Here is a 12,512-nt window from a genome sequence, read left to right as displayed (position 1 = left end):
ACAATTCTGCAGAGTAGATAGGGCAATGAAGTAAAAATCATTTAAGAGAAAGTTACTTTATCCGAAGTCTTCCAATGCTGTTATGCTTGCATTTGTTAATGTTATCTAACTTCAAACCTGGGCAAACAGCTATGAAACACAATATGTGCAATTACAGGTTTTTCACAAAGCCAAGAAAGCTTACAGTCCATGTGACTGCCAACTTCAAAGTCAGAAGACAAAACTCGTTATTATTGATAGGTACAGAAATAAAAACCCCATGCATTTTAATCTATAATGATTTCATTAAAAATTTCAAGTTTTCTTATCAGTTATACATAGGCAGAAATTAATTTTACAGTCTTCACAGGTAATACCATATCACAAAACAAACAGCAGTACATTTCATTATAATATAAAAAGTCAAAAAGACAACTGAACATTCTGTTCAAATATTATTAAATAATAAACAGGATAAATCTTGTGTGAAAAGCAATCACTTACTAAGCTGAAAGCAGTAGGAAAGACCTGAGAAATTTTCTTTGGACTCAGAAGATAAAGAGTAGGAAACTATTTAGATGACGACCTCATGACACTATCCACTGCTTACAAAAATATTTTTACTGTCTATGCAAAACTGAAAGTGCTTTTTCAGGGGAAAATATTCCAAATAAACATGCAATAATTACACTCAGTGTCAAATTCCCATGGAAAAACAAAAAGCTGCAGTCTTTATATTCAGCTAAGATGGCAAACTAATGGAGGTCACACCTCCATTTGCCACATGTCTCTGATAAAAATCTCAGTTCTAAGAACATCTTTCAAAATGCAGTACAGTTTATTTAGAACATTATGAAGTTTCAGAAATAAACCCTCCCCCCAAACTAGAACGGGTCTAAGAAATTAAGAGAAAAAATAATTTAGTATAGCAAAAGCAAGCACATGAAATTCTCAATTTCTTTTTCACAACTTTTTCAGAACTGGAACAGTTAGCTCCCTGTATACAAAAAATAGCAAAATCAATGTTTCCTTGGAAGGCATGCTCTAAAATTAAACTATGCTATATCTGTACCAAACCACAATTTGCAAAATGGTTTGACAGCACATATGAAACACCAACCCTGCTGGTGGAGCTGGTTTATAGCACACTAATACAACAGCAACACAGGCTTCAAGTACTCCAGTTAGAAGTTTTTTATTAGTCGAGGTATAGCCTTAAGTGCTCTCACTTGTGTAATGATGGAACACTCTAAGAACATGCTGAAATTTTTTTCTTTTTTGTCAACACCTGGATTTTCCAGTGAATTCTTTTTCAAACTAGAGACCTCAAAATAAGAATAGCGTACTACACAGTTAAAATTACATATTGCAATACCTACTTTGCTATTCACACAATTGGTATTTGCCTTTTTTTAATTGAATTATACTAGTTAATTTTGTCCACAAATATAGAGTTAAACTGTACTGCAACTTATCAGAACTTGGATTATAATGGCCAAGTAACAAGCTTTCTTTTCATCTGCTAATTACTTTGAACTCTACAATAAACTCTAAAAGCAGTAGCCTACTATAGTTTGTGTCCAAGAAGTTATCTGACATTCAATAGCTGCTATTTCTTCTATATTTTAAGTATGCTTATCAAAATATTTCTATGTATTGTCAAACCTAGTTTAGTTCTTGTACAGATATCAGAGCTGTCCTGGAGATGTTAAACTTCTAACTTATCTTCTCCAAGATAAATCAACCTTTCAGAAGAAAAGGTCAATCTCCAACCTGCATCAATTTCTCCATATGAAATCTGGAAAGAGAAATGTATTCAGCACTTCAACATTAAGAAATACCAGAATAAATGCATATACTAACAGGCACTCACACAAACAACCTTATTAGTGTTATCAGGTTGTTGTAGTTTAATTGCTTCAACAATTAAAAGACCACCTGGGACACCTTGTTTTGTTTCTTGATGTTTTACTTTGCCATAGCTACACAATGAAAGAAAAGTTACAGGTAACATGAGTCCAAGAACTAATGGGTAGCTTATCTTTTCCTTGTACAAGTCAAACTTTAGGAACTTAAACTCTGAGTACAATATGCTAACAATTTTATGAAATAGCAACTGATCTCTCTGCCAAGCGCCATAAGAAAACCATGCCAGTTTGTTAATGCCTTCTTTATGAATCCCAATTCAATTAGCATTTAGTTACACTAAAATAGCCATTAAAATAAGAGATTTTTAAACCTGAGAAAAACTCAACTTACAACAAAAAAAAAATATCTGCAATAAAAGCTGTCTATGCTTGACTATTCTACTCACTGCCTTGGACGCTCACAATATAGCATGCCATACAAAGCAGAAATTTAGAAAATATAAGAAAAATAATAATCAGATACAGAAGAAAAATGTTGCTTTATGTGGACATAGTACTTCTGTATCAACTCTGATGTCTTTAGCCCAGCTGAAATCCTTCCCTACTTGACACCGTCTATTACTTCAGTCACAGTGATGCTGCTGATGAATAGCAAGCTCCCAACTACAGACACTTGTCCTTCTGAGGCTGTGAAGGCATTTCGCAAGAAGGGGCACTCTCAACCTGCTTTGTAATACGGGCAAACAGACACGATCTAAACACAAGCTAAGCCCGGGCACTGATATTACCATTGGAACATATGGCTTCTCATCGACTATTTAAGGACACTGAAGTTTCTACCTAAAAGGTAAGAGTATGCTCCAACCCAGAGCTCCTCAATCCAACACCCCACAGGCAGCGAGCACTATTACCAACATTAAACAACTCCTCGGTGTAGCTGGACCGCTATTTAAGGGCGCTACCGGTGGTTCACAAGTCAACCAACTTCTCCCCCGGCTGTGGCAGCAGGGCCCCACAGCCCGGAGGCCCCGGGCGCGCTCCCAGCGAGCAGCAACCGCCGGGTATGGAAGAGGAAAGACGCGGGGCTACCCGCTTCACCGAAGGACCCCCAGACTTCCCCGCCGGGGAGGCTGCACAAGACACAGCCCGAAGCTGCCCTCTGCCCCCACGACCCCCGAACCACCCGCGACAGGGAGGACCCTCCGCTCCCCTTCTCCCCAGGGAGGGCTCCACAGCCCTACCCGCAGCCAGCGGGGCACCCTGGCTCCCCCCCTCCCCACCATGAGGGGACCCTACTGCACCGTCCCACCCGCCGCTGGGTTCCTACCTGGGCCTCCACTGTCAGGACGCAGCTGAGCGCCGCCAGCAACCGCGTTGCCAACCCTGCCCTCACCGCTCTGCTCCGGACGGCGGCACCGCCGCCTCTCATGCTGCTGCTGCCGCCCGCCGCCGCTCCGCCCGCCGCGGCTGACGGGGGAGGGCGGCCCTCACCCTGTCGCGCAACAGCAGCGGCCGCGGCCACAGGAAGGAGACCGACGGGCGGGATAACCGAGGCTGGGTAGCGGTGGCAACGTCTCCTCCCGGCAGGAGCCGTCGGGGGTGACGGGGGGCGCCGCGCTCACCTCAACCTGCCCGCGCGCAGCCGCTGCCGCGATCGCCACAGCACCGGCGCGCGCGCACACGCACCTCTCGCGCAACCACCGCCACGGCTGTACCCAACCGCCCGCTCCTCCGGCGGGCGCGCGGCATCCCGGGAACTGTAGTCCGCGGGGGCGGGGCCGGGAGGGGCGCGCCGACCAATGGGAGAGGACCACGCGCGCCTCCAAAACAAGCGGCGAGGGAGGGGCTGCCGGGCGCGCGCGCGGGGCTGTTGGCAGACGCGTGAGGGGAGGCACGAGCGGGGCGATGGCGGCGAACGGCGCCGTCCCTCAGGGGGGCCGTTCGTGCCGCCGCCGGTAACGTGCGGCGACACGGGGTGGGGCTGCGCTATCCCTGCGCTACGTGGTTGCGTTAGGCAGCGCCCCGGGTCCCCCCTTCCCGCCGTCGGACGGGAGGAGGCCGCCACCGGCGGGAAGGGGAAATGCCCGGTGTTTGCCGGCGCCCGCCTGCGGCCTTCGGGGGGCGTCTCACGGAGACAAAAATTCCCATTCGAGGCTCCTGGTCTTCCTGCTGCGGAGCGCTGAGAAGTGTCCCGGAGGTGAATTGTGTTGAGCGTTTAGAAGTGTTTTTTTCTTTCAGGGTTAGACTGCCCTTTTCTCTCAGTGCAGCTGCTCTTACAGAAGCTATTTACATAAAGATGGGCGCACCTAATTATTTATTATATTTTTAGCAGCAAGACCTATAGGAAGATAGGAAGTACGGCTTTGCTTTGGCTGATTCTCTTGTTCCCTTTGAGAGCAAGGCTGGAAATTAATGGAAATCCCCCCTTTTTTTTTTTAATTCGTTTTTTCAGTTGTAACCCCCCGCACATTTTTTTTTTTTTTTTTCAGTGGGGCACAGGCTACTATGTGGCAAATTGAAACCTCCAAGAGCAGAAGAAGGTGCCTTCAGATGAGGTTTCACATTACAGCTAACATAATGAAACACTGAGTTATGGAAAGAGGCAGTCCTATTTCTCTTTTCCCTCCTCTTCCAGGTTTCCCATCCCATGTATCTGAGCTAGCAGCCCTGAAGTTGCATGTTAAAGTAATTCAGCTACTTGAGCGATTTTTTTAATTTTTTTTTCCCTCCTAGGGACAATTTTCTGCCAGAGCAGCCAGCTGATCTGACTCGCTGTATGTCTGCTCCATCACTCAACCAGGTCCACGGAAAGAGGCAAGGGTACACATCCTGATGGGAAGAAGAAAGGGTAGGACCATCCCTTCCAGTGGCTGCTTGCTGTTAGATTGGAACTGATCTATGATTATTACTGTTGCCTCTTTTCAGTTCCTTTCAAAAATCTTTAAAAAACCAAACAAGAAAAAAAAAACACTAACAAAAAACCCCAGCTCAGAAACAACCTTTTGCTCCTAATAGTTAAACATATATCTGTAATTCACTTCCAGAATTGCAAAAAAATCATATTTCTGTAGGAAAACATGGGTGTTGCACTGATTTCACGTGCAGGGTTGATGGAATTAGGATTTTATTTTCAATTAATTGGCTGACCCAGGTTCTTCTTACACTCTTTCAGTTATAGGAGAATGCTGCTTTACTGGAGTATAGAAACAAGTTATAAGGCTGAGGAAACTATTTTAGAGAGCTTAAAAGTTTTTAGATTGGTCATTCTTATTTACAAATTAATTCAAATTAGTTTTCCATTATATTTGTCCTTAAGTGCCAGTATGTCACAGATTTTGAATTGCTGAAAATGGCTTGAAAAGATGAAGGATTGATAGCTATGAATTACAGAGACGGTGAAATGGAGTAGGCGGTAGTTTTATAGTTTGGTCCCAGAGAGATGATGGGACCTGTAGAGTACAGGCAGTAGACCTATTGTTTGGGAAGGATTAAATGAGAAACTGTTCTTACTTTCAGCATCAGTGGACCAATACATTTTCTAGATATCTGAGAAGAAATGGCAGAACAGCTAATGCTAATGTTTACATTGCCTTGGTTTGCTCTCGCTATCAGTACTCCATACTTTATCACCAGTGGTTTGTACTTCTCACAAAGGAACTGTTTCTGTTTAACAAGTTCAGGTGATTTCATTGTATTTGTTTACCTTTTATAGCTTTGATTCTGCAGTAAATTTTCTGTCATGAGTATTTAAAAAAGCCCCAAAACCTTGGAATAATCAAGCACTTGCACTGTCACACACTTGCACTTCATAAAGGACTATGCAAATTAGGTGCAAACTGTCATATTTTCTAAGTCATAGTGTTTACTTAATTGTCAGTTCTAAGTATTTTATGTTAGTTACAGGAAGTACTTTATTTCTTCACCTCTGACAGTCTCTTATCTTGCTTGTAGCAAAAGTCAGTAGCAATTTAGTTTTTCACTGCCATGTTAGAAGCATAGGGAATTGGCTGTAGAAGTGTATGAGTAATTTTAAGAGGAAAAAAAAAAGAAATTAATTCCTTGTGTATATATAAATATTATCTGCTGTTCCAGAGCTGAATTTAGCTTAATGCAGTTTTCTAAACTCTAGGGCATTTTCAATCTTATTTTATATTTTAGTGCTGATTTTAACCTATGAATGCTACTTTGGTAGTGGTATAAAAGTGTTTTAAAAAATTTAAATATCCTAATATAGGATTTCTTTGTGAAATCAATTTCAGGAAAGAGCTGTGGAAGAAAGTGTCTTAGAATTGCAAATGAAACCTGACAGCATGTTACAAAGCTGGCAGTACCTACGAAGCCTGTTTCTTTTAAAGAAATTTGCCATCATGATATAATATTTTAGCAGGGGCTATGGTCGAGCCTTTACTGGAGAGAGGGATAATCATAGTTTACAGCTTGCTGGGCTCATGAAAAGAGTCTAGCATATTTATTTAATTTTTCAACATACGCTTACATGGTACAATGTACATGCTTGGCATAAGAACAACAATCTTCTCTGATTTCATAATATGCATTGCTGTTAAAAATGTTGACAGTTTTATTTGCAAGCTCTAATGTTTTCTATGTGCGAGCAAAGAAAGTGTTGACCATGGGAAGTAAAAATTCTGTATTAGTAAATAAAAGTTAAACAATCAGAGTCACCTCTGCCCCATCACAACGTTGTTCTTTAGAGTGGACAGAGATCTGGGTGCACTGGCAAGTGGCAGATGGTCTTTTAGTGGGTACAGCAAATCTGCAACTTCCAAACTTCCCTCTGCAGAGAGGACACAGTGGGAACTGAAACTGATACAAAGCCCTGCTACTTTTCTTGTATGAGCTCCATCAGTGCTTTTTAGCCAGCTTGTATTTGCCAGAATTGAGCTTCTGCAGTCTGATTGTACAAAGAAATAATGATCTGTGCGAATCAAGCGTGTAAAAACGTATCTTAGAAATTATTATGGACCAATTTAAGTGAACAAACAGGCAAAACAGGATGGCTTCACATTTCGCTTAGGAGAAGCTTGGTAAATCCCAGCTGCTTTGCCAAGTTCATGAACCAGATTTCAGTAATCTGAAATGTGGATTTCTGGAAACTTTTTGCCCTTGAAACATTGGCCTTTATTTATTTTTCCAAATTAACATTTGAATGAGCCCTTTCTAAACTTAGGAGAGTAAACCAGAGGAATCAATAAGCCACAAACTTCTGTTTAAGTCTGGCAAACAGCAGCGGTGGGAGTGCAGTGCCTGTAGAGCCATGGAACATCTCGTGGTAGTAGCCTAGTTAGTTATGAAGTTTTGACGATAGAGCAAGGCAAAGCTGTGGGTAAGAACTTTTAGCAAACCACATCATGTAAGTACAAAAAGCAGAAAAGTAGTGCGGCACATGAGTTCTGTGGTCTTTCAGGCCTGCTGCAACTGGAGAACGTGTCCACTCAAACCTGTGTTTTAACCAGCTGTCACTTGGGCCAATATACGTTATTATGTTTCTTTGCAAGTCATGCTTCACTGACATCCAGTTCTCACCTACTGATAGCTGCCTTAAAACCACAATGTGTGCTCAAGACTGAGGCAAGTGTTGCAAATAACTTTTGAAAAGTACCCATGGATGTCTAGACAAACAGATGCCAGGACAATGGCCTGTAAATCACAAAACAACAGGTGAAATTCAATATAGTGAAAAAAGAAAAAAAATTAATATAAGAATTTAATACAGAAATATCTTCCCAATGAATATGAGGTAAAAGAGGAGAAAGAAAGAAGAATGCTGTAAAAATAAAGAACAGCAAAGTAGAAAGTATGTTTTTAAAAAAGTTTCTGTAGGTGGTGAAAAATTACCTACAAATCTTAGCTGTACACCTGTGTCCTTGTTGTGTTTCGTGTGTGTGTATTACAGTTGACTGTCACAAACTGCAGTGTGTAGGGTATGGCTGTGTTGTCTGAATCAAGAGCACAGAACTAAAGTAATCTTTAGAGTTTTACTGTCGTTCCTGTAGTACCTATCATTTTTGACAAAGGAATGCTAACAAAAATATGAGTCTCCTAACTCTGTCAAACTGCTGCATATAGCAGGTGCAGATGAACATAAGTAAGCTTATTTAAAACAAACACCCAAGCACTTGCACTTTGTGTGTCAAACAAAAATCTGTCAACAAATCTAATCATGAGGTAGAGATCATGATTATTATACATTTTATGGAAAGAAGCAGCCAGGCAGGGGGACTCTGCTGATGTCCCTGCAGAGGGATAATCTGCAGCCTGAAACCAAACATATTAGGCTCAGTTTCCATGTGTCAATCTAGAGAAAGCAAGGTTCCGCTGTTTCTGTGGCGCATGTTTGACTTGGACGTAGCACAGCTCCCCGGAGTGGTGGGAACATTCCCATATCATGCGGTGCTGTAAGACAAACAAATTATCCCCAGGCTTACGTAAGATGGTCTAGGTGTGCATAATTTCTTATACTTTCTCCATACAATGTTGTTTATATCAAAATTGTGACATTCCTGTACAACTGTAAAAGAATGGACCAAGATAATTATTGGCAAAGAAAGTAGTTTTAACTTCTTAGCTGGTGTTTAATCATTCCTACTCCAGAATAGTTTCAGAATTCTAAAGAACTGTCCTAGCAACAAGCTGAAGCTGCCAACAGTTGAAATCTATCTATAGGATAGCTGAAAAAGAAAATGCAGGAAGTACTTCCTAACTCTACTGAAATACATTAGTGTTGAAGAGCTTATGTTGAAACAGAAGTATTTTACTCAATATGAATCTCTTTAAATAGAGATATTTGAAATGTATAAAGCAAATGAATGAGGAATAATAAACAAAGTTGCCATGAACAAGCCCACAGTTACCTCCATCAGGGAAAAGAGTACTGTTCCCCTGTGTTAGTGGCATGTATGGTCTGGAACAGAAGTTTGGGTTTGTTTTTTAGGTGGTTTTTTTTTTCTTCTTTTCTTTTTGTGGGGAGATAGCAATAGTATTTTGCTGGACAGGAAAATATTGTCCATGGGAGAAAAAAGGTTTCATCTGCAGCCTTATGCTCAGAAGGCGAGAAACCCCTTGAGACTGTGGGTTAATGGCTATTTCAAACAATAAACTAACTGGCTATGTATTACCACATTGTTTGTAGATCTTTGGAAAAGTCTTTGTCCTCATCATAGATGGCTGGCTTTTTGATGAGGCCAGAAAAGGGGTGAAAAGAGGCATGGGTAAACTTAATTTGTAAAATCTACTTGAAAAGATTAATTCTGTATTTGAGTGGAAATTTACAAAATCCTGAAGTTTTTCACATTATCATTAGTTACACTGAATTTAGCAGTTTGCAAGGTTATAGCAAGATAAGATATAGATAGTACTTAAGTATGGACATTTCGTTAGAAAGTTAATCCACTGTTTTAAAGAACGCCATTGTTTAATGTTATCTTATTCTGGACTAATTTTGATGATAAATGTATATTTAGTTTTGCTAAAGTAATTGCTGACTTTCTGAACTGGTCAGTTAGTTAAGTAACAGACAAAGATTTCTATAGCACTCATTAAAGAATGGTACAAGAATAGGCATGCAACACCAAATTAGTATGTACTGTTGACAGTGCTCTAGAGATATTTATATGTAATTGCAGGCTTCTCCTTCAGTACTAGGGAAAAATTGTTAAATTTTTATGACTAACCTAAGTTTTGAGGCAGTAATGCTATCTAGACTTCTATTATTAAACTCCATTATTTTAAACAGTTCTTTATGAAGAATTTGTTTTTAAAAATCTGTTTCAAATTGAAAAGCCAATGCAATTTACAGATCAGCTTTTAAAAATACATGATTTTTAACATTAACCAGTATTGGTTACTAGCACAAGTGTTCTGCTAAAATTATTTTGGTTTTGCTTACTAAAATACTTTTTGAATCCTAATGTAGGAAGATTTCAGGGCGTAAGTTATCAGAAGAGTAAATGCCACATTGATGGTAAAATCTGGCTCAGCCACCAACACCAATGCTTATGGAGTATGTTTCTGTAGTTTACAACCACCTGTGTAAGGATAATAACCTAGGGATATTTTGAAAGATGTTAATAGATGCATTTTTATATAGGCTATACATGTAATAATCCAAAATTTTTGTAGTAACAGACTATATTTAATTCCGGGGTTAAAACCAGTAGTCCTCAAACAGCAGACAGAGGCAATACACATATGCAGGTCCTCAGGGCAGATATGGCATTTGTTTAATGGAAGCATATATTTGGCAGGTTTAAAATCCAGAAAATCCTTATTTCTCCTGTGGCTTTGCCACTCCTTACAGGTATAGGAGAGGCACCAATTACTACTCTAGCATTTGCATGGATCTGTGTTGGTAAGAATGCATTTTCTCCACCCTCTAACTCTCAGCGTGATCATCCATCACCAAAACCATTGTGCCTCTAGGCAAATCTCTAAGGAAATCTAGGGGAACTTACAGAATCAGCAATCTTATTTCTCATTAGACTTGATATTACTCTTTTAAACTAAGCAATGCCTCCATTCTTTAGGAACCTGATGAACTTCAACAAAGGCAAGTGTAGGGTGCTGCACCTGGGGAGAAATAACCCCCTGCACCAGTACAGGTTGGGGGCTGACCTGCTGGAGAGCAGCTCTGAGGAGAAAGACCTGGGAGTCCTGGTGGACAGTAGGATGAACATGAGCCAACAATGTGCCCTTGAGGCCAAGAAGGCCAGTGGCATCCTGGGGTGCATCAGGAAGAGTGTGACCAGCAGTGATTCCCCCTGTATTCTGCCCTGGTGAGGCCCCATCTGGAGTACTGTGTCCAGTCCTGGGCTCCCCAGTTCAAGAAGGACAGGGAGCTGCTGGAGAGGGTACAGAGAGGGCTACAAAGATGATTAGGGGCCTCAAGCATCTGTCTTACAAGGAAAGGCTGAGGGACTTGGGTCTTTTTAGTCTAGAGAAGAAGAGACTGAGGGGGGATCTGATCAATGCCTATAAATAAGTAAAGGGAGGGTGTCAAGAGGAAGGTGCCAGTCTTTTTTTCAGTGGTGCCCAGTGACAGGACAAGAGGAAATGACAAACAAACTTGAATGTAAGAAGTTCCACCTAAACATGAGGAGGAACTTTTTTAGCTTGAGGGTGGCAGAGCACTGGAACAGGCTGCCCAGGGAGGTGGTGGAGTCTCCTTCTCTGGACACATTCAAAACCCTCCTGGACACGCTCCTGTGCAACCTGGTATAGGTGGACCTGCTTTGACAGGGGTGTTGGACTAGGTCTCCAGAGGTCCCTTCCAACCCCATACCACTCTGTGATTCTGTGATTGAGTTTCAGTATTGATGTGGAAACAATCAGAGTTAACCCATACCATGAAAAGCTGGACTCCAATGGTATGCCTAAAAAAGTACTTTGTTTTTTTACACATCATGAATTAAAGAAATGTTAGTGATCTATTAGCCTTACCTTGGAGATTAAGGTGCATAGAGATATATGTATGTGTTTGTGTGTGTCTATAACCCAATGGCAAAACCAGGCGAAATAAGGGTGATGCTCTTGCTCTGAATTGTCTAAGTACCATGTCAGTACTCTCACTGGTAGGATGATTTAGGTGTACACTGCCCCCACAAAGACTTGCTCTTTTACAAGAATTCATAAATTCAGTAACAGAATCATTGAAAAACATTGATATTATTGATACTAATGATAAAAAAAATAGCAGCATGACCCCACTGTATTCAGCCTAAATTCTATAAAGAGCAATTTAGTATTTAACACTTTTTTTGTTTGTCTGTAACATGCACGAAAGATGGAAAATAATCTATGGAAAAGCACTCAATTTTTAATGCTTTATGGACCAAAGGCTGCTTTTAGTTACTCCAGTGAAAACCAGTTAACTGAATTGGATCTCTCCCAGTGTAACAGAGGAGAATTTGGCTGTACGGTAATCTTGTTAATAAACAAGCCAGGTGGCTAACACACAAATATGGTCTTCATAAAGGCAAATTCAGTTATGCAGGTTTCTTTTGTTTGCATTGTACAATAAATAGCAATACGTGATGAATGGGCTGCCCAGGGAGGTGGTTGAGGCACCACCCCTGGAGGTGTTCAAAAGACGGGTTGATGTAGTGCTGGGAGGTATGGTTCAGTGATGGTGTTGCTTTTTGTTTGTTGTGCGGGTTTTTATTTTTGTCAAAGTTAGGTTGACAGTTGGACAAGATGATCTTTAAGGTCCCTTCCAACCTAGAAGATTCTGTGATTCTGTGATATTTCTTCTTTAGAAACTGATTTCATGCACGGTCCTCATTTAAGAAAACTGAATTACTCTGAGTGTGTTGAAACCTTAAGTGAGAGAACTTGCCAGAGATGACAGTGGGGAGCCAAAGCAATTACATTGCAAAGATTTGACAATCGTCATGGCATTGGAAGTGTCTGTAGCACAAGAGGATGAATTTTAAATATTTACGAAAAATTTGATGATTGCTGCTCTGCGATATTTGTGTTCCTAAACTGCGTCCCTGCACTGTGAGCCATCTGCAGGTGCACCTTATATCCTCACCGAGACCACCCCTCTCTGTCCGGAGGCGGTTATTTGGGCGCGTAGAAACCTGTAGGGGCAGGAGAGCGAGCGGTTGCGTTGATGCTGCTGCAGTAACTCACTTTAGCTCCCAACTA

The 12,512-nt window shown here is 41.2% G+C and overlaps 2 protein-coding genes across 4 annotated transcripts in view; one reads left to right on the top strand and one right to left on the bottom strand.

Moving 5' to 3' along the window:
• ERO1B (endoplasmic reticulum oxidoreductase beta) overlaps positions 1-3,555 on the bottom strand; it is a 30,924-nt gene extending 27,369 nt beyond the window's left edge. The window contains exon 1 of the mRNA XM_014950992.1: positions 3,175-3,555. Coding sequence (XP_014806478.1) covers positions 3,175-3,276 — 102 coding nt within the window. The 5' untranslated portion in view covers positions 3,277-3,555. The remainder of the gene's footprint in view (positions 1-3,174) is intronic.
• Positions 3,556-3,835: 280 nt separating this feature from the next.
• EDARADD (EDAR-associated death domain) overlaps positions 3,836-12,512 on the top strand; it is a 26,696-nt gene continuing 18,019 nt past the window's right edge. For 2 of the 3 annotated variants that reach the window (XM_014951261.1, XM_014951260.1), the window contains exons 1-2: positions 3,836-4,044; positions 4,581-4,695. In XM_014951261.1, the coding sequence (XP_014806747.1) occupies positions 4,680-4,695 (16 nt within the window). In that variant the 5' untranslated portion in view covers positions 3,836-4,044; positions 4,581-4,679. The remainder of the gene's footprint in view (positions 4,045-4,580; positions 4,696-12,512) is intronic. The other variant, XM_014951262.1, reaches the window with a different exon arrangement.

This window comes from Calidris pugnax, unplaced genomic scaffold (assembly GCF_001431845.1).
Source record: "Calidris pugnax isolate Ruff unplaced genomic scaffold, ASM143184v1 scaffold24, whole genome shotgun sequence".
NCBI lineage: Eukaryota > Metazoa > Chordata > Aves > Charadriiformes > Scolopacidae > Calidris > Calidris pugnax.
The sequence above is the reverse complement of the archived record's forward strand: the minus strand, read 5'-3'. Positions and strand labels throughout refer to the sequence as shown.